General features: G+C 51.7%; 1 protein-coding gene across 4 annotated transcripts; it reads left to right on the forward strand.

Annotated features, from left to right (window-relative positions):
* Positions 1-4,361: 4,361 nt before the first annotated feature.
* SH2D3A (SH2 domain containing 3A) lies at positions 4,362-20,530 on the forward strand. Of its 4 annotated transcripts, none has more exons than XM_033198555.1 (10): positions 4,362-4,547; positions 8,135-8,271; positions 11,235-11,584; positions 12,430-12,506; positions 17,403-17,887; positions 17,987-18,102; positions 18,294-18,468; positions 18,556-18,667; positions 19,019-19,204; positions 19,935-20,530. In XM_033198555.1, the coding sequence occupies exons 2-10, from the start codon at positions 8,203-8,205 to the stop codon at positions 20,093-20,095; spliced, it is 1,731 nt and encodes a 576-aa protein (XP_033054446.1). In that variant the 5' UTR covers positions 4,362-4,547; positions 8,135-8,202; the 3' UTR covers positions 20,096-20,530. The 4 variants fall into 4 exon arrangements, with proteins under 4 accessions (XP_033054446.1, XP_033054447.1, XP_033054445.1 ...); XM_033198556.1 differs by having other exon boundaries at positions 17,406-17,887; XM_033198554.1 differs by having other exon boundaries at positions 18,294-18,667.
* Positions 20,531-21,006: the final 476 nt, after the last annotated feature.

Here is a 21,006-nt window from a genome sequence, read left to right on the forward strand (position 1 = left end):
GAGAGGGGGTGGAGGAGGAGGAGCCATGGGGCGGGGGGGAGAGCTGGGGGAGCACCTGCGGCCCAGCCCCACCCCACCCCTTCCATGCAGAATCTGACATCTCTTTCTTCCGCCCACTCGACACAGGCCTGTGCACGGGGAGTTGGGGGGCTGGGGGAGTCAGGCCAGCTAGACTATGAGACGGGGGAGCTTCCTCCATATGCAGACAGCGGCAGTGACACTCTGAAATATACCCAGAATTCACCCACTTCTCACCCCCTCGTCTGTCTGGTCCAGCCCCATCATCACTCAGCTGGTCTCCTGACTCCAGCTCCCGTCCTCCACAGTCTGTCCTCCCTGCAGCCACCACAAGAGGTTGCCTGTGAGCATCTGAATCAGGGTATACCCATCTTCTGCCCACAACTCTCTATGGCTCCCACTTTCCTCCAGGGACAAGCCCAAGTCCTCCCCAAGGCCCACAAAACCCTGCTTGAATTGCCCAGTTCCCTCCCTGCCCTCCTCACTCCCTCTTTCCCCCTCTTCACTGTGCTTCAGCCACATGGGCCTCTTCACTCTTCTTCCAACGTGCCAGGAACATACGGCCCTGCCCCAGGGCCTTTGCATGGGCTGTGTCCTCCACCTTAAGCAACTTCACAGCTAGCTCCCTCACCCCTACAGGTCTTTGCTCAAATGCTACCTTCTCAGGAGGTCTTCCTAAACCCCCTGATTTCAGATCACAGCCTTTTCCACATTCCATCAGCCCTACCCACTTCCCTAGGTTAAGCCTGATCTTCATCCAACAAATCTGATTTTTTTATAGTTATTTCTTCTTTTTTTCTTCCTTCCTTTCTCTCCCTTCCTTCCTTCCTTTCTGTCTCTCTCTTACTTTCTTCCCTCCTTTCTCTCTTTCTTCCTTTCTTCTTTTCTTTCTTTTCTTTGTTTTTCTTTTTTTCCTTTTGAGACTGAGTTCCACTCTCATTGCCCAGGCTGGAGTGCAGTGGCACAATCTCAGCTCACCACAACCTCCATCTCCTGGCTCAAGCGATTCTCCTCTGTCAGCTTTCCAAGTAGCTGAGATTACAGGCATGTGTCACCACACCCAGCTAATTTTGTATTTTTAGTAGAGACGGGGTTTCTCCATGTTGGTCAGGCTGGTCTCGAACTCCTGACCTCAGGTGATCCACATGCCTCAGCCTCCCAAAGTGCTGGGATTACAGGCGTGAGTCACCGTGCCCGGCCTGCCTGCCTGCCTTCCTTCCTTCCTTCCTTCCTTCCTTCCTTCCTCTCTTTCTCTCTTTCTTTGTTTCTCTCTCTCTCTCTCTTTCTCTCTCTTTCTCTCCTTCTTTTTCTTTCCCTCCCTCCCTTCCTTCCTTCCTTCCTTCCTTCCTTCCTTCCTTCCTTCCTTTTTTTTTTGACAGGGTCTCATTCTGTCACCCAAGTTGGAGTGCAGTGGCATGATCTCAGCTCACTGCAAGCTCCGCCTCCCAGGTTCTCCCCCACCTCAGCCTCCCACGCAGCTGGGATTACTGGCGCCTGCCACCATGCCCAGGTAATTTTTGTATTTTCACAGACAGGGTTTCACCATGTTGGCCAGGCTGGTCTCAAACTCCTGACCTCAAGTAATCTGCCCGCCTTGGCCTTCCAAAGTGCTGGGATTACGGGCTTGAGTCACTGTGCCCAGCCTCTTTCTTCTGTCACCCAGGCTGGAGTTCAGTGGCATGATCATAGCTTACTGCAGCCTCAAGCTCCTGGGTTCAAGTGATCCTCCTGCCTCAGACCCCCAAGTAGCTGGAACTACAGGCTTGTGCCACTGTGCCTGGCTAATTTTAAACTTTTTTGCAGAGAGGGGCTCTTACTATGTTGCCCAGGCTGGTCTTGAACTCCTGGCCTCAAGCAATCCTCCCACCTCAGCTTCCCAAAGCACTGGGATTACAGATGTGGGCCATGAGGCCTGGTCATCCTTGCTTCTTTATTGTCTATTCAGGAATTTGTGTCTCTTTGGTTCACTACTGACCCCTCTCTTATGCAGCACCTGGCACATATGCATGCCTTGTAAATACGTGTTGAATGAATAATTGAAAGCTCTATTGACTGCACCTGACATTTATCCCAAATCTATCCCTTTATCACCATGTCCATGGCCACCACCCAAATCCAAGCTACCAACATCCCTCTCCTTATAGACTGCAATAGTGTTTTTTTTTGTTTTTGTTTTTGTTTTTGTTTTTTGTTTTTTGTTTTGTCTTGCTCTATTGACCAGGCTGGAGTGCAGTGGTGCATCTCGGCTCACGGCAACCTCCGCCTCCTGGGTTCAAGTGATTCTCCTGCCTCAGCCTCCCCAGTAGCGGGGATTACAGGTGCACGCCACCACACCCAGCTAATTTTGTATTTTTAGTAGAGACAGGGTTTTACCATGTTGGTCAGGCTGGTCTCAAACTCCTGACCTCAGGTGATCTGCCCACCTCGGCCTCCCAAAGTACTGGGCCCTCTTTTTAAATTATTATAACCACGAGGAGGCGCTAGACCCCTTCCCTGGACAGGCCCATACCCTCTGACTGTACCAATACTAGACCGATGGGGGATAAGGAAGAAACATTCTTCCCCTCTTGAGCTTGGAGTCTATTCCACATTGGCCAAGGCCGGTGGGGGGAGCCCAGTCTGGAAATTCCCTGCTTTGCAACCCTACAGGCATCAAAACTTTTCATCCCCAAGCATCTTTGGCCCTCTAGGCCTCAATTTCCTCATCTGCAAAATGTTGGGTGAGTAACTTTCGCCGCAAAGCAGCATCGTGGAGAAAGTAGGCATGCGAAGATTGAAAGGGAGGCAGACAGAATGAAGCTCCAGAGCTCCCGGTTTGATTCTCGCCTCTACCACTTACAAGCCAGGTTAACTTGGGCAAATGGTTTAGCTGCCTTGTGCCTCAGTTTCTCCATCTGGAAAATAGAAGTGATGAAAATACTACCTATCACCCGGGTGGTCTGTTTGAAAATTAAAATAGAGGCCTCACACTTGTAACCCTAGCACTTTGGGAGGCCGAGGCAAGTGAATCACATGAGGTCAAGAGTTTGAGACCGCTCTGGCCAACATGGTGAAACCCCGTCTCTACTAAAAATACAAAAATTAGCCTGTAATCCCAGCTACTCGGGAGGCTGCAGCAGGAGAATCGCTTGAACCCGGGAGGTGGAGGTTGCAGTGAGCTCAGATTGCTACCACTGCACTCCAGTCTGGGCAATGAGAGTGAAACTCCGTCTCAAAAAGAAAAAAAAAAAAGGCAAGTTGACAGAACAGCCCTGGTATACAGTAAGTGCTCAATAAATGTTAGCTGCTGCTACTCCTTTTCAGACTGTGGTTACTGGGGCCAAGCACAGTGGCTCATGTCTGTAATCCCAGCGCTCTGGGAGGCCAAGGCAGGAAGATCGCATGAGCCCAGGAGTCCCAGAGCCTGGGCAGCATAGTAAGACCCCATCTCTACAAAAAAATAAAATAAAATTAGCCGAGCGTGGTGGTGCGCACCTTTAGTCTCAGTTGCTTGGAAGTCTCAAGCGGGAGAATCACTTGAGCCCAGGAAGTTGAGGCTACAGTGAGCTATGATCAGGCCACTGAGCTCCGGTCTGGGCAATATAGCAAGACACTGTCTCTACAAGACAAGACGGATGTTAATATGAGGAACTTATCAATAAACGTGGCCAAAGCGTCCTCTCTCTTGCACTAGGTCCCTGTCACCTTTTCTCTTGTTCATCTCCAGGCATCATGATGGAAGTCCCCCCTACCCTTCCTCCCACCTAGGAAACCACCTGAATGATTTGCCTTCCACCTCCCCCAAAGTCTCGCCCCGCTCCAGCGTGCTGTCACTGAAGGAAGCTCTCGCGTTTTCCCGGATGTCTCTCCACAAAACCCGCCACCCAAATGGGGCTTCTTTCCGGAAAATCCAGGAGGGCGGTCTGGAGGAAGCGCACCCCTCCTTACGTCACAGCTGCCACAGCTACCCCAGCCTGGCTTAAGAGCCCGAGGGAGTTGCCCTGCCCTGACCCAGAGCCTTGGCGGGGAGGGGAGAGAGACACCCCACCCCACCCTGGTACCAAAGGACCATGGGTGCTTGGGGCCGCCTGGGTGGAAGGGCGGGGCCGGGTTCTAAGGGGCGGGAACGTTGGGATGAAATTTGTTCTATTTCCCTAAGGGGCGGGGCTAAGAAGGAGGTGGTTGCGGGTGGGCGTAGTCACCCGGGGGTGGGCGTGGCTATGTACAAGGGGCGGGGCCATTGACAGGAAAAGATGCGCGGTGCTCCCCTAGTGGGCAGGGTCTATGGAGAAAGCGGTGCGTCGCACAGGGGGCGTGGCTAGTAGTAAAAAAAATGTTTCTAGGGGGCGGAGCAAGAGCCTGGGAAGTTAGTTTGAGGCGGGGCCTGCAGGAGCCGTGGTCAGGTAATTGGGCTGGGTTCCCACTAGGTGTGGTCTCGGAAGGCTGGGGCGGTGGCAACGTGGAGGGCGGGGGTGACAGCAGCCCCGAGCGGCAGAGCCTCGGCTTCCGCCTGGTCCCAGCCTCGTGGGAGCCCCGCGGGTCCTGCCTAGGTGAGTGGAGCCCCAGGGCAAATCCAGAACCAAGATTATTGGGATGGGGAGTCCTCTCTTTCCAGGTGGGGCCACCGGCTCGCAGGGAGGATCTGGGGTAGAAGCGGTCGCCTCGCGAATGAGTGGGTCGCTGTGCGTTACGCGTGTCGGTGTGCCCGGGCTCACCTGGGCGTGCCCCCCTAAGTGTATTTCCTGTGCAGCACAGAAAGCCATTGTTTCCATTTTTGCCTGAGTGATCCTTTTAAACGGCGAATCAGATCGGGCCCCTCCTGTACTTAAAACCCTTGGGCCATAGAGATTAAAATTCAAAGTCCACCAGTTTCTGCCCAGTCTCTCCTCCTGATCTCTCTAACATCGCTGCCCTCCTATCTGCTCCTTGCTCATAGTATTCCGGCTACACCAGCCACCTTGATGATGTAAAACATAAAAAAGCAGGTCCATCTCACCTCCAGGCCTTTGCCCTTCTGTACCCGTCAGCCAGACGACTCCTCGAAATCTTTGCCTAACTGCCTCCTTCTGTACTGAGGTCTCAGTTCCAATGTCACTTTATAGGAGAAGCTGTCCTGTCCCTCCTCCTTTATCATATCTCCCTGGCTTATCACTTTCATTGATAACTCCTAGAAATGGTCTGTCTTCTCCATTCATCTTGTGCTTGTTTGTGCCCAGCCGACTGCAAGCTCTGGAGGGTAGGGCGGTGCCAGGCTTTAATCTCCTTAGTCACTGTATCTCTAGGTTCTAGAACAGAGCCTGGTGCACAGCAAGTGCTCCAGCAATGTTCGTCCAATGTCAAAAGCGAGTCCTGCATACATCTGTGTTTGTATTGCCTGTGCTGGTGGTTCCCACCCTCCACATCCCTCCCCACACGTGGACACATGTTTATGATCCAACTGGAACATGAATAATTCCCTCTCTCCTCTCCCCATGCTTGGTCTGATGCCTGACTCTGCCCCCTTCTTCTCTTCCATGCCCGAATAAATGATCCCAAAGGACTCAGAGGCAGGAGAATGACTTAGTAGGCCTTTGGCTGACCTGCGGCCACCCTGCGTCCCCAAACTAACCAGAACCTTGCCATTGACTCAACTTCACTCTCACTAAGGGAGACACAAGACAGGAACTTGGGGTTGGGAGACTCTGAGACCGAGGCTAGCCCTGGTCCAGGTGACAAACAGGAAGTGCAAAGGCATTCCAAAGACACACCTGGCTTCAGGTATGCCGCACGGGCAGCTAGCTCCCTGCCCAGAGCTCCTCCCCTAAAGCCACCTAGGGCTAGTCTGGGAACTTCCTGCTGACTCAGGAGGCAGGAATTTCTCTGCAGACCCTACCAGACCCAGAAGACTTTGCAGGGCTGTGGGGACAGCTTGCAGGAGAGTAAGAAGCAGATTATCTTCTTCTGGACCATCCAGAGAAATCTCCCCCACCAGACAGACACCTGAGACACACTGGCCCTGAGGCCTGTGAGATGATCAGGAAACTACCAAAATGTCTGAGATCTAAATTCGATCATCATGATAACCAACTGTATGGGCTCTGAAATACAAGGACCTGCAAAGGCAACATTGCTGTTTGCTGACACTGCTACAAAATGTGACCTTCTAAAAATCTTAACCCTGGGTTACATTTTTTTTTTTTTCCCTAGATGGAGTCTTGCTCGGTCGCCCAGGTTGGAGTACAGTGGTATGATCTCGGCTTACTGCAGGATCCACCTCCCGGGTTCACGCGATTCTCTCACCTCAGCCTCCTGAGTAGCTGGGACTACAGGCGCCCGCCACCATGCCTGGCTAATTTTTGTATTTTTAGTAGAGACGGGGTTTCACTGTGTTGGCCAGGCTGGTCTCAAACTCTTGACCTCAGAGGATCCACCCACCTCTACCTCCCCAAGTACTAGGATTACAAGAGTGAGCCACCACGCCTGGCCCCCAGTGTTGCATTCTAAAGCAAAAAATAGGGGTGAGATTTGCACCTATCCTGAGAACCTCTGAGTGTGCGCATAGGTTGCCGAGAAGCCATGGATGTTTGTCAGTTAAATTCCCCCTGATTGGGATGTTTTTTCACCCGGAGAGTCACCTGACACACTCCCCAGAATTCCTTCCAGACCTTACTCAATGAGACCTTCCCTGGCCACATAATCAAAAATGTTCACCCAGCCTGGGCAACATATCAGCCTGGGCAAGACCCTATGTGTGTGTGTGTGTGTATATATATATATATATATATATATAAAAAGCCAGGCATGGCCAGGCGCAGTGGCTCATGCTGGTAATCCCAGTGCTTTGGGAGGTTGAGGCAGGTGGATCACCTGAGGTCAGGAGTTCGAGACCAGCCTGGCCAACATGGAGAAACCCCATCTCTATTAAAAATATTTTAAAATTAGCCAGGCATGGTGTCACACGCCTGTAGTCCCAGCTACTCAGGAGGCTGAGGCACGAGAATTGCTTGAACCCAGGAGGCGGAAGTTGCAGTGAGTTGAGATCACGCCACTGTACTCCAGCCTGGGCAACAGAGTGAGACTCAGTCTCAAAAAAAAAAAAAAAAAAAAAATTAGCCAGGTACAATGGCCCATGCTCGTAGTCCCAGCTACTCAGAAGGATGAGTAGGAGGATCACTTGAGCCCAGGAGGTCAAGGCTGCAATGAGCTGTGATTGTACCACTGCACTCCAGCCTGGGCAACAAAGCAAGACCCTGTCTCAAAAAAAAAAAAAAAGTGTTCACCCCATTACCTGTACTTTCATTATATCCCATCCATGGTTGAGTTTTTTTGTCTAGAACTCACTCATGTACACCATCATCTAGTTCATTTCTGAGGTGCCTCTCCCCAATAGAATGTCAGCTCCCAAGGCCAGAGATTTCCCATCAGTTTTGTTCAATGCTATGTCTCTAGGGACTAGAACAGAGCCTGGGACCCCATAGGTGCTCAATAAATGGGGGTTCAGTGAATTCATTAATTACATTTCTGCAAGATGGAGTGCACGATGTCATCATCAGTCATGTTTTTTTCTTCATAAAAATTGCATTATATTTGGAACAGGCACGATGGTGACATCTGTCATCCCCACTACTTGGGAGGCTGAGGCTAGAGGATTCCTTGAGCCCAGGAATTCAAGGCTAAAGTGTGCTATGATCACACCTGTGTATAGGCACTGCACTCCAGCCTGGGCACCACAGTGAGACCTCTCTCTTTAAATGCAAAAAAAAGTCTGGGTGCGGTGGCTTGTGCCTGTAATCCCAGCACTTTGGGGAGGCTGAGGCGGGTGGATCACCTGAGGTCAGGAGTTCAAGACCAGCCTGGCCAACAAAAATACAAAAAATAAAATAAAAATAAAAATAAATTAGCTGGGTGTGGTGGTGCACGCTTGTAATCCCAGCTATTTGGGAGGCTGAGGCAGGAGAATTGCTTGAACCTGGGAGGCAGAGGTTGCAGCGAGCCAAGATCACACCATTGCACTCCAGCCTGGGTGACAGAATGAAACTCTGTCTCAAAAAAAAAAAAAAAAAAAAAAAGATTTGATGGAGCTGTCTGCAAAATTAAGAAAAGGATGGAGGAAGCTGACCCAGACACTCAGGCAGAGCTAATTATTCCCATTTTACAGATGTGGAAGACTGAGGCCCGTTGTAAGTGCAGAGCTCAGCCCTTGAACCCTCTGTCCCCAAGAGCTCCATGCAGGTGCCACAGGATGGAGAAGACCTTGCTGGCCAACCCTGGTACCACGGCCTCCTGTCCCGCCAGGTACCACCCACAGCAGGGCCTCAGCACCATCTGGTGGGGAGTCTCTCCCACCCTTGCTGAGGACTCCTGGGTCCCTGGATGAGGGACTTAGTGCCAAGGTCTATTGGGACAGATGGCAGAGGGCTGGGGACTGTCTTGAAGGTTGGCTGGTTGGGGACTGTCACTATATTTAAATTATCACTTTCTTTGGGATGATGAGATTGGTGATGGAGCTTAAGGAGAGTCCTAATGCCCCCCAAACTACTCTTGGCTCAGGCTGCCTCTCCCTCTGAACTCCATCTACCTTCTGGTATCTCCCTCTAAATCTGAGGCTCCCGAGCCAGGCACGGTGGCTCATGCCTGTAATCCTAACACTTTGAGAGGCTGAGGCAGGTGGATCACTTGAAGTCAGGAGTTCAAGACCAGCCTGGACAACACAGTGAAACCACATCTCTACTAAAAATACAAAAATTAGCCGGACGTGGTGGTATGCGCCTGTAGTCCCAGCTACTTGGGAGGCTGAGGCAGGAGAATCTCTTGAACCCAGGAGGCAGAGGTTGTAGTGAGCCAAAATTGTGCCACTGCACTCCAGACTGGGTGACAGAGTGAGACTCTGTCAAAAACATAAATAAACAAACAAATAAATCTGAGGCTCCCACCTCCATCTGAAACTCAGTTGTCATCCCCAAAAATTCTGGGACCCTGAGCATCTAATGAAATCATGAGAGGCAGTATAGCTTAATAGTTAAAAGCCCAGGCCGGGCGCGGTGGCTCAAGCCTGTAATCCCAGCACTTTGGGAGACCGAGACGGGCAGATCATGAGGTCAGGAGATCGAGACCATCCTGGCTAACACAGTGAAACCCCGTCTCTACTAAAACTAGAAAAAACTAACCGGGCGTGGTGGCGGGCGCCTATAGTCCCAGCTGCTCGGGAGGCTGAGGCAGGAGAATGGCGTGAACCTGGGAGGTGGAGCTTGCAGTGAGCCAAGATCCGGCCACTGCACTCCAGCCTGGGCGACAGACAGAGACTCCGTCTCAAAAAAAAAAAAAAAGTTAAAAGCCCATAATCTAGACCCAGACACCCTAGGTTCAAATCCAAACCCTACAACTCATATTGTGTGTGACCTTGGGCAGGGTATTTGACTTCTCTGGGCCTCAGTCTCCCCATCTTTAACATAGGGATAGCAGGCCAGGCATGTTGGCTCATGCCTGTAATCCCAGCACTTTGGGAGGCTGAGGCAGGAGGATCACTTGAGGTTAGGAGTTCCAAACCAGTCTGGGCAACATAGCAGAACTCTGTCTCTACAAAAAAGAGAAAAAATACAAAAATTTGCCGGGCATGGGTGGCATGTAACTGTTGTCCCAACTACTCGGGAGGCTGAGATGGGAGGATTGCTTAAGCCCAGGAGGTCAAGTCTGTGGGTGAGCCATGATTTCTCCACTGCACTCAGCCTGGGCAATCGAGAGGGACCTTGACTCAAAAAAAAAAAAAAAAAGGCCGTAAAAAAAATGGGCCAGGCACGATGACTCATGCCCGTAATCCCAGCCCTTTGGGAGGCTGAGGCGGGTGGATCACCTGAGGTCAGCAGTTCAAGACCAGCCTGACCAATATTATGAAACCCCATCTCTACTAAAAATACAAAAAATTAGCCGGGCGTGGTGGCACGTGCCTGTAATCCCAGCTACTCGGGAGGGTGAGACAGGAGAATCGCTTGAACCCAGGAAATGGAGGTTGCAGTGAGCCAAGATCATGCCATTGCACTCCAGCCTGGGCACCAAGAGTGAAACTCCGTCTCAACGAAAAAAAAAGAAAAAAGGTATAATAATACCTACCATCCCTGTTACAGGAATTACAGGAGTTAATACTACCCTTTACATTTAAAGCAGTGCTTGAAATATAGTAAGGATTACACATGTGTCTGCTACATCTATTATTCAGTCCCCAGACCCCACGTTCACCTCTACTTTGCCTCTCTCTGGGGTCCTGGCCTTTCTACCTGCTGCCCCACACCATTTTTTTTTTTAAGACATGATCTCGCTCTGTCACCCATGCTGGAATGCAATGGCTCCATCTCGGTTCACTGCAACCTCTGCCTCCTGGGTTCAAGCGATTCTCCCACCTCAGCCTCCTGAGTAGCTGAAATGACAGGTGCACACCACCACGCCCAGCTAATTTTTATATTTTTTAGTAAAGACAGGGTTTCGCCATGTTGCCCAGGTTGGTCTCAAACTCCTGATCTCAAGTGATCTGCCCGCCTCAGCCTCCCAAAGTGCTGAGATTACAGGTGTGAACCACTGTGCCCCACCCTTCCTACCCTATTTTGACACCAGCCACCACAGCTAGCATAAGACTGCTTGCAAATGTTTATAAAAGAGGGGACCCCAATCTGGAAGCATCCAGCTAATGGCTTCTCTTGAAGCCATATTTGCATAACAAGCCCAGTGCATTTACCAAATTGGATGTTGCATCCGTCAGCATCACCTAGTGGCTGTAACAAACATTCCCAATATATCGCCAGCTAAACACAGTCAACATGTTAATGTCATAGTCCAAGGTGGTTGAGAAGTGGAGATGCAAAACTCCATAAATCAGTCAGGAGCCAAGTGCATCATGTAGCTGTGTCATCCCTCAGGGCTTTGGGGCTATCAGCTGACAGATAGGGGACAGAACCTACAAGACTGTGCAGGAAGGTTTTATGGACCAGGTCTGGATATTTCCCATAGCCCTTCTACCCCACATCCCATTGGCCAGTTATCAGATGACAACCCTAGCTGCAAGGGAGCCTGGGAAATGTAGTCTACATAGGTGCCAGCCAAATAGGGGACAGAGCTTGGTATAAAATTTCCCAGTCTTTGCCTGCCACAGAAGTTTCACTGGGGTAGCTTTTCTTGGGTGATGGGGGTGATGATGGGGGGGGGAGACACCATTAACCACTGCTCTGGGCTCGTTCCTAATTCCTCTGCCCCCTGACCTCCATCCACAGAAGGCTGAAGCTCTTCTTCAGCAAGATGGCGACTTCCTGGTTCGTGCCTCTGGGTCTCGTGGGGGCCACCCCGTGATCTCCTGCCGCTGGCGGGGCTCAGCCCTCCATTTTGAGGTGTTCCGTGTGGCCCTGCGTCCCCGGCCAGGCCGACCCACAGCCCTCTTTCAACTGGAGGATGAGCAATTCCCCAGCATGCCCGCTCTGGTTCACAGTTACGTGACAGGCAGGCGTCCACTGTCCCAGGCCACAGGGGCTGTGGTCTCTAGGCCTGTGACTTGGCAGGGGCCTCTGCGACGAAGCTTTAGCGAGGACACCCTGATGGATGGCCCAGCTCGGACAGAGCCTCTCAGGTACTCACAGTCTCCCTGCCTCCTTGAGAACACCCAGCACTCTCAGGGTTTTCCAACTCAATGGTTGACTTTTTTTTTTTTTTTTTTTTTTTAAGACTGAGTCTCACTCTGTTGCCCAGGCTGGAGTGCAGTGGTGTGATCTCAGCCCACTGCAACCTCCACCTCTCAGGTTCAAGCGATTCTCCTGCCTCAGCCTCCCAAGTAGCTGGGATTACAGGAGTGCACCACCACGCCCAGCTAATTTTTTTATTTTTTTATTTTTTATTTCTTTCTTGAGTTGAAGTCTCACTCTGTTGCCCAGGCTGGAGTGCAGTGGCACGATCTCAGCTCACTGCAACCTCTGCCTCCCGGGTTTAAGCGATTCTCCTGTCTCAGCTTCCCGATTAGCTGAGATTACGAGGGTGCATCACCACGCCTGGCTAATTTTTGGTATTTTTAGTAGAGACAGGGTTTCACCATGTTGGCCAGGCTGGTCTCAAACGCCTGACCTCAAGTGATCCACCCGCCTCAGCCTCCCATAGTGCTGGGATTACAGGTGTGAGCCACTGTGCCCAACCTTGGTTGACTTTTGAGGCCTGAACATTTTTAGTTGTGGGGGAGGAAGTGGAGATGTTGTGTGCATCGTAGGATGTTGAGCAGCATTCCTGAGCTCCATCCAACTAGATGCTGCTAGTCGTGACAACTAAAGATGTCTCCACACGTTGCTAAGAGTCCCCTGGACGGAGGTCACCTTGGTTGGTTGAGACTCACCGGTACAGAGTAACTGGACACAGGGTTTTCCAGATATTGTTGAGGGATACTCTGCTTAAGTGGGGACTACAGGTCTCTCCCACTCTGTCCCCCAGGGCAAGGAAGTGGAGCAACAGTCAGCCTGCAGATTTGGCACATATGGGACGGTCAAGAGAAGACCCCGCTGGGATAGGTGAGTGTCTACCAGAACAGCCTGTGGCTCAGAAATTGGCTTTGCCACTCACCACCTAAGAGATCTTGGTCAGATGCAGGAACCTGTTGGAGCCTCAATTTCTTGCTTTAGAAAATGATGACAATCGCGATGACTTAAAAACACTCAGGGACTTTGTGGGTGCTTAAAAATGTGTGTTTACAAGGCTGAGCGCGGTAGCTCATGCCTGTCATCCCAGCACTTTGGGAGGCCGAGGCTGGTGGATCATTTGAGGTCAGGAGTTCGAGACTGGCCTGGTCAACGTGGTGAAACCCCATCTCCACTAAAAACACAAAATTAGCCGAGCGTGGTGGCATGCACCTGTAATCCCAGCTACTCAGGAGGCTGCAGCAGGAGAATCGCTTGAACCCAGGAGGCGAAGGTTGCAGTGAGCCGAGATGACACCACTGCACTCCAGCCTGGGTGACAGAACAAAACTCTATCTCAAAAAAAAAAAAAAGTGTGTTTACAGTTATTCCAAGGAGCTGTACCTGTTTTGACCACAGCTTACCTTGCTAACAACTTCTGCTACATACCCTCCTCATGCTAGTCACACAACTCTCCTTGTAGTTGTTCGAACCCTCAGGCTTTTATTCCTGCCTTGGGGCCTTTGCACTTTACATTTCCACCAGTGACACGAACATTCTCATTCCCCTAATTTTTTCCTGAATGGCTCCTCTCCATCCAGGGTAAGTTCCGCAAAGCAGTTGAGTCTGACAGTCTTACCTAAAGGAGGACTCCTGAATGCCCCCCTCATGCTCCTGTTTTCCCATCCTTCTCCCATCCGCATTCAACATGAGCCCTTCCTGCATCCCAGGCCCTGCACAGAGTGCTAGGATACATCAGTGAACCAGAAAGAGACAAAGATCCCTGCCCGGTGGGAGCCAACAGTCTATGAAAGGACAACAAACTATGAACCACAGAAATAAGGCAATTTTGTTTGCTTCAAGTTGAAAATTAAAACACAGTAAGGGAAGGCCAGGCACAGTGGCTCAGGCCTGTAATCCCTAGCACTTTGGGAGGCTGAGGAGGATGGATCACCTGAAGTCAGGAGTTTGAGACCAGCCTGGCCAACATGGAGAAACCCTGTCTCTACTAAAACTACAAAAATTAGCCCGGCATGGTGGTGCACGCCTATAATCCCAGCTAGTCGGGAGGCTGAGGCATGAGAATTGCTTGAACCCAGGAGGCGGAGGTTGCCATGAGCCAAGATCATGCCATTGCACTCCAGCCTGGACAACAGAGTGAGACTCTGTCTCAAAAAAATAAAAAAATAAATAATAATAATAAAACAGCAAGGGAAGGGTGAGGTGGCTCAGGTCTGTAATCCTAGCACTTTGGGAGGCCGAGGTGGGCGGATCACTTGAGGTCAGGAGTTCGAGACCAGCCTGGCCAACATGGTGAAAACGCATCTCTACTAAAAAAAAAAAAAAAAAAAAAAATTAGCCATGTATGGTGGCATATGCCTATAATCCCAGCTACTCAGGAGGCTGAGGCAGGAGAATTGCTTGAACCTAGGAGGTGGAGGTTGCAGTGAGCCGAGATTGTGCCACCGCACTCCAGCCTGGGCGACAGAGTGAGACTCTGTCTCAAAAAAACCAAAGCAAACAAAAAACAGAGTAAGGGAGATAGGGACTATAAAGAAGGAGACGTGTATTGTAATTTTATTTTATATTTGTTTGTCTGTTTATTTATTTTTGAGATAGAGTTTTGCTCTTGTTGCCCAGGCTGGAGTGCAATGGCACAATATCAACTCACTGCAACCTCCACCTCCTGGGTTCAACCGATTTTCCTGCCTCAGCCTCCTGAGTAGCTGGGATTACAGGCATGTGTACCATGCCCTGCTAATTTTGTATTTTTAGTAGAGATGGAGTTTCACCATTTTGGTCAGGCTGGTCTCAAACTCCTGATCTCAGGCGATCTACCCACCTCGAACTCCCAAAGTGCTGGGATTACAGGCATGAGCCATTGCACTCGGGCAAGCAATTTTAAATAGTAGTCAGGAAAGGCCTCAGTGCAGAAAAAAATAAAATAAAATAGAAGGAAATGAGGGAGGGAACAAGGTGGATAACTGGGGGATAACCAGGCAGGAGGAAGAGGCAGTGCAAATGCTCTGGGGGCAGAACAAGAATTTAAACTGTTTTGCCTGGCGCAGTGGCTCACGCCTGTAATCCCAGCACTTTGGGAGGCTGAGGCGGGCGGATCACAAGGTCAGAAGATCGAGACCATCCTGACTAACACAGTGAAACCCTGTCTCTACTAAAACTTCAAAAAATTAGCCGGGCGTGGTGGCGGGCTCCTGTAGTCCCAGCTACTCAGGAGGCTGGGGCAGGAGAATGGTGTGAACCTGGGAGGCGGAGCTTGCAGTGAGCCAAGATCACGCCACTGCACTCCAGCCTGGGCGACAGAGTGAGACTCCGTCTCAAAAAAAAAAAAAAAAAAAGAATTTAAGCTGTTCATTCAACCAAAACACAAGTGGGTAGCTGGGTGTAGTGTTGCACCCCTGTGGTCCTAGCTACTTGGAAGGTTGAAGCAGGAGGATACTTGAGCCCAGGAAGTCAAGGCTGCAGTGAGCCGTGATCGCACCATTGCACTCAGGCTGGCCACAGAGGGTGAGCCCCTGTCTCAAATTTAAAAAAAAAACGAACAAAAGAAAGGGCCAGGTGCAGTGGCTCATGCCTGTAATCCCAGCACTTTGGGAGGCCAAGGCAGGGGGATCACAAGGTCGAGATCAAGACCATCCTGGTCAACATGGTGAAACCCCATCTCTACTAAAAATACAAAAATTAACTGGGTGTGGTGGTGCCTGTAGTCCCAGCTACTCGGGAGGCTGAAGCAGGAGAATCACTTGAACCTGGGAGGCAGAGGTTGCAATAAGCTGAGATGGCGCCACTGCACTCCAGCCTGGTGACAGAGTGAGGCTCGGTCAAGAAAGAAAAGAAAGAAAGGAAGGAATGAAGGGAGGGAGGGAAGGAGGGACAGATGAGTGTAGCTGAAGCAGAGGGAATGAGGGGAAAGTCAGAGAGAGAGACCCTGGGGCTCAGATTGTGAGGATTTTTCAGCTACAGAGAGCACTTTGGACCTTAACTCAGAGTGAGCCGGGCACTGTTGGATGGTTTCAAGTTCCTAGAAAGGAGCCTATTCAAAGGCATGGTAAATACAGTCTCCCAAAAGTCTTAGTACAGTTTTAAGTACTAGTAGTCCAGGAGGTCAACATGCCACCAACTTACAAATGACATCATTTGAAAGTTTAGGGTGAGGGGAGGGGACTTAGAGGAGGAATCCAGTAGGTGCAGCAAAATCCACCATGGCACACGGATACTCGTGTAACCAACCTGCACATTCTGTATGTGTATCCTATTTTTTGTTGTTGTTTTTTTTTTTGGTTTCTTTTTTTTTGTTTAGAAGAAATAAAAAAGAAAAAAAGAAAAAGAAAGTTTAATAAGCTTGGTTTCTTTGATACTTATCTGAGTGTCATACCATACATGGTTTGGTCATGAATTTTTTTTTTTTTTTTGAGACGGAGTCTCGCTCTGTGGCCCAGGCTGGAGTGCAGTGGCCAGATCTCAGCTCACTGCAAGCTCCGCCTCCCGGGTTTACGCCATTCTCCTGCCTCAGCCTCCTGAGCAGCTGGGACTACAGGGACCTGCCACCTCGCCCGGCTAGTTTTTTGTATTTTTTAGTAGAGACAGGGTTTCACCGTGTTCGCCAGGATGGTCTCGATCTCCTGACCTCGTGATCCGCCCGTCTCGGCCTCCCAAAGTGCTGGGATTACAGGCTTGAGCCACCGCGCCCGGCTAGTCATGAATTTTTTATACTTTCTGTCTCTCTATAGATACCTGTATTAATTATATATATTTATATAGATATATCTATGGAGAGATATATATAATCATAAAAAAGAAAAGTAAAATATCTATCATATATAAATGTAATTATATATAATATATAGGGCAACATTATACATTTAATGTTAATTTTATTTAAGATATACTTAATTTAAATATATATTATATATTTATATATATATAGATATCTATCTGTATAGATATGATATAGAGAGATATATCTATACTTAATTCTAGATACATAGATATCTTTTTTTTTTTTTCGAGATAGGGTCTCTGTCATCCAAGCTGGAGTGCAGTGGTGCAGTCATACCTCACTGCAGCCTCTGGCTCAAGTGATCCTCCCACCTCAGCCTCCCAAGTAGCTGAGACCACAGGTGCATGCTATCGTACCAGCTCATTTTCTAACTTTCTGTAGAGACAAGATCTTGTTACGCTGCCCAGACTGGTCTGGAATCCCTAGCCTCAAGCGATCCTCTCACCTTGGCTCCTCCCAAAATGCTGAGATTACAGGCATCAACCACCACACTCATCCTTTTATTTAAAAAAAAAAAGTTTAATTTCGTGGGGTCACTGCTTACCACCTTTCAGTCAGAGGGGCAAAAACAAAGAATTCAAATTTAAAATGTAGTATTCAGAATTCATAGGGTCAGGCAAGGTGGCTCATGCCTGTGATCCCAGCACTTTGGGAGGCCAAGGAGGGAGGACATTGCTTGAGACTAGAAATTCCACACCAGTCCACCAGTCTGGGCAACACAGTGAGATCCCATCTCTATAAAATAAAATTAAATAAAATAAAAGAATTTACAGAACGACAGAGATGCCAAAGTTTTCCAACCATGTGTAAGCATGTTAGCATTTCTACTATTGAGGTTGTTGAAATTCAAAACTGCCCCTGGATAGGTTGGGGTACGCCATTACTGGAATGAGTGGATGGATCAGGTGCGTAGTAGCCCATGAAGCTCTCACCCCCGCTCATTCAGCAATCTTCTCTGTGTATTCCCATTGCCCTCTCTTGTATGATCCCCAGCAGCCTTCGCCATGCCCGTATCTGCCTTGCCCCGAACGGGCAGTGACCCCTTGTTGCTGAAGGCCCCTGCTCCCCTGGGAACTGTTGCCAACAGTCTCAGAGCCTCCGATGGGCAGCTTCAAGCCAAGGCACCAGCGAAGCCTCCCCGGACACCCTCCTTCGAACTGCCTGATGCCTCTGAACGTCCCCCAACGTACTGCGAGCTGGTGCCCCGAGTACCCCGTGTCCAGGGAACATCCCTGAGCCAAAGCTGCCCAGAGCCAGAGGCCCCATGGTGGGAGGCCGAGGAGGATGAGGAGGAAGAGAACAGATGTTTTACAAGACCACAGGCTGAGATCTCTTTCTGCCCCCCTGATACCTCCTCCTGCCTCCTGGGCCCCCAGAATCGGCCCCTGGAACCCCAAGTCCTGCATACTCTCCGTGGCCTGTTCCTGGAGCACCATCCTGGGAGCACTGCCCTTCACCTGCTATTGGTAGACTGCCAGGTGGGTCACCTGCTGAGATGCTCCTCCCCAGGCCCAGGGCAAGACCCCACCATACCTACATAATCACACTTCACCTGATTTCACCATTCCCTTCCCCAGGCCACAGGCCTCCTGGGAGTGACCAGGGATCAGCGGGGCAACATGGGGGTCTCATCTGGCCTGGAGCTGCTCACTCTTCCCCATGGACGTCGCTTGAGGTTGGAACTGCTGGAGAGGTGAGACAGCCGCTTGGAATCTTGGCTGGGGGAGGCCAATTCCCCCCGACTTCCCAAGGTCTCCAAACAGCTCCCCACTCATGGTTCCCCAGGGAAGAAGGGAGATGGAGCAATGCCACATCCTGTCCCACCTCACCCCTGCATTACAAACCTCCCCACTGCCCCCAGACCCTTGCCCTCCGCTTCTGCAGGCATGAGACACTGGCGCTGGCCGGGGCACTGGCGGTGCTCGGCTGCTCCGGGCCGCTGGAGGAGCGCGCAGCCGCACTGAGGGGCCTGGTAGAGCTGGCGCTGGCGCTGCGGCCAGGGGCAGCGGGGGACCTGCCCGGGCTGGCTGCGGTCATGGGCGCCCTGCTCATGCCCCAGGTTCGTGGGGAGCACGGAGTGGAGGAAGCTGGAGTGCGGGTGACTGGGAAGACGGGAGAGGAGGCATGCGCAGGTCTCTTCTCCCAGGTGTCCCGGTTGGAGCACACGTGGCGCCAGCTCCGAAGGAGCCACACGGAGGCTGCGCTGGCCTTTGAGCAGGAGCTGAAGCCGCTGATGCGGGCTCTGGATGAGGGCGCTGGTGAGTGAAGGTCTGGGGCTTGGCATCCTCCGGGGACCCAGACCAAATTTAACAGAAATCTTAATCTAGTCCTATGCCCTGTTCCTACATCAGTTCTAGGCCCCGCCCTCCACACAGGACTTGTTCCTAGGCCACGCCTCCTTACCAGCCTTGATCCCAGCCCCTTTCCCTAGGCCCTGCCCCTTCGCCATAGACCCCGCCCCCCATGCGGGGCTAGTGATCCTGGCCCCTGTCCACAGACCCCGCTGTCGCTCAGTCCTAAGCCCCGCCCTTGCATCGGTCCTAGCTTCCACCTCTGCCCCATGCCCTATCTACAGCCCCAAACCCAGATCAGACCCTCCCCCTCCGCAGGACCCTGCGACCCCGGCGAGGTGGCGCTGCCGCACGTGGCACCCATGGTGCGCCTGCTGGAGGGCGAGGAAGTCGCGGGGCCGCTGGATGAGAGCTGCGAGCGGCTGTTGCGCACCCTGCACGGGGCGCGTCACATGGCCCGGGACGCACCCAAATTCCGCAAGGTGGCAGCCCAGCGCCTGCGAGGTGAGCATTCCCTCTGCTCTGTACTGCAGACTTCAGATGCAGCAAGTTCTGGCCGGATCCCCCAAACCCAACCTGTCCCAGGAAGGGAGCCTCTCGCCACGCCTCCCGGAGCCCCACCCAAACTGGGACGTCTCCACTCCAGGAAGGTTCTCACCCCCAAGCAAACGCTGCTTCCAGCGGTATTGCTAGGAACAGGGCCGTCCACCTCAAAACGGGCTGTCCTGCCCCCAGAGCCACCTCCGCGGGTCCCCACTCCCCCTTCCCACCTAGAACGATCCCGCACCCCAGGGATCTCGATCTCGAGGAACGCCCTGCTTCCTCCAAATGATTCCTCCCTCCTATCCTAGGGCAGCCCAGCCGACAACATACCCCACCTTCCCCGACAACCTGGGATCCCGCCACCGGTGCAGCCCCACCTCCAGGCACAGCCCCTAAGGCGGGACCCCCAGGATCTGACACCTGAAACAGGCCACCCCCTTGCACTCTAGTAGAGCCCCTCAGACACCCCACCCCCATTCCTGCAGAGGGCTGGAAGCCCCCTCCCCTCTGACCCCACCTAGTCATCCCGCAGGTGGCCCTCCGACCCCACCTAGTCATCCCGCAGGTGGGGCAAGTCCCTCCCGGGCCGCTGTTGGGTCAAAGTCCTCAGGGGAAAGGCAGGTGCGGGAGGTTGGGAGGGGCGAGGCGGGCGCCTGGGCCCCGCCCCCAGCCCACCTGACCTTGTTTCCAGGATTCCGGCCTAACCCAGAGCTGAGGGAGGCCCTGACCACCGGCTTCCTGCGGAGGCTGCTCTGGGGTAGCCGGGGCGCGGGAGCTCCGCGCGCTGAACGCTTTGGGAAGTTCCAGCGCGTCCTCGGCGTCCTGTCACAGCGCCTGGAGCCTGACAGCTGAGAGCGCAGACCCCTTTCTTCACACTCGGGACCCCCAGGTTTTTGCAGACCCCGGAAGAGACCAAAGGAGTCGTCCCATGCTCCTCATGTCCTCAGGTGGAAACCTGCCCTGTGCCTCACAGCAGAGGTGGGGAGGGCAGTCAAGGTCATCCGGGTCATGGTGAACATGTGACCTGCAGATCTGGCATCAGAGGCCAGAGTTCAAACGTGACTCCACTTCTTAAAAGCTGTGATTTCTAGCAGATCACTTCACCTCTCTGTGTCTGCCTTTAACAAAATCATGGCTGTGCAGCAGCTCAGGCCTGTAATCTCAGCACTTTGGGAGGCCGAGGCGGAAGGAAGGCTTGAGGCCAGGAGTTCAAGACCAGCCAGGGCAACATGGTGAGACCTCATCTCTACAAAAACTGAAAAATAAAAACTTTTACAAAATGTAAAAGTTGAGGCTGTGTACTTTCTAAAAATTGTGGCTGGGAATGAGACCGCAGGTGGAGAATGCCTGCACACAGTAGGTCCTCAATAAGTGCTACCCATTCTCAGAAGCTGCAGTGCATTCAGAAGGGATGAAACTTGGTGTCCTGGCTGGGCACGGTAGCTCACACCCATAATCCCAGCACTTTGGGAGGCCGAGGTGGATGGATCACTTGAGGTCAGGAGTTCGAGACCAACCTGGCCAACATGGCAAAACCCTGCCTCTACAGAAAATACAAAAAATTAGCTGGGCGTGATGGTGTGCACCTGTAATCCCAGGTACTTGGGAGGTTGAGGCAGAATTGCTTGAACCCGGGAGGTGGAGTCTGCAGTGAGCTGAGATTACGCCACTGCACTCCAGCCTCAGCAACTGCGTAAGGCTGTCTCAGAAAGAAAAAAGAAAAAGAAAAGGAAACTTGGTATCCTTCTCCCTACCTGAGTCAC

The sequence above is a fragment of the Trachypithecus francoisi genome, unplaced genomic scaffold (genome assembly GCF_009764315.1).
Source record: "Trachypithecus francoisi isolate TF-2019V2 unplaced genomic scaffold, Tfra_2.0 Lachesis_group5, whole genome shotgun sequence".
Lineage (NCBI taxonomy): Eukaryota > Metazoa > Chordata > Mammalia > Primates > Cercopithecidae > Trachypithecus > Trachypithecus francoisi.

Excerpts from the sequence above, each read along its gene's own strand:
- SH2D3A (XM_033198554.1), top strand. The coding sequence starts at position 8,203 with ATGCAGGTGCCACAGGATGGAGAAGACCTTGCTGGCCAACCCTGGTAC. Across the intron at positions 17,888-17,986 it reads TGCTATTGGTAGACTGCCAG|GCCACAGGCCTCCTGGGAGT; the intron begins GTGGGTCACCTG and ends TCCCTTCCCCAG. Across the intron at positions 18,103-18,293 it reads AGGTTGGAACTGCTGGAGAG|GCATGAGACACTGGCGCTGG; the intron begins GTGAGACAGCCG and ends CCGCTTCTGCAG.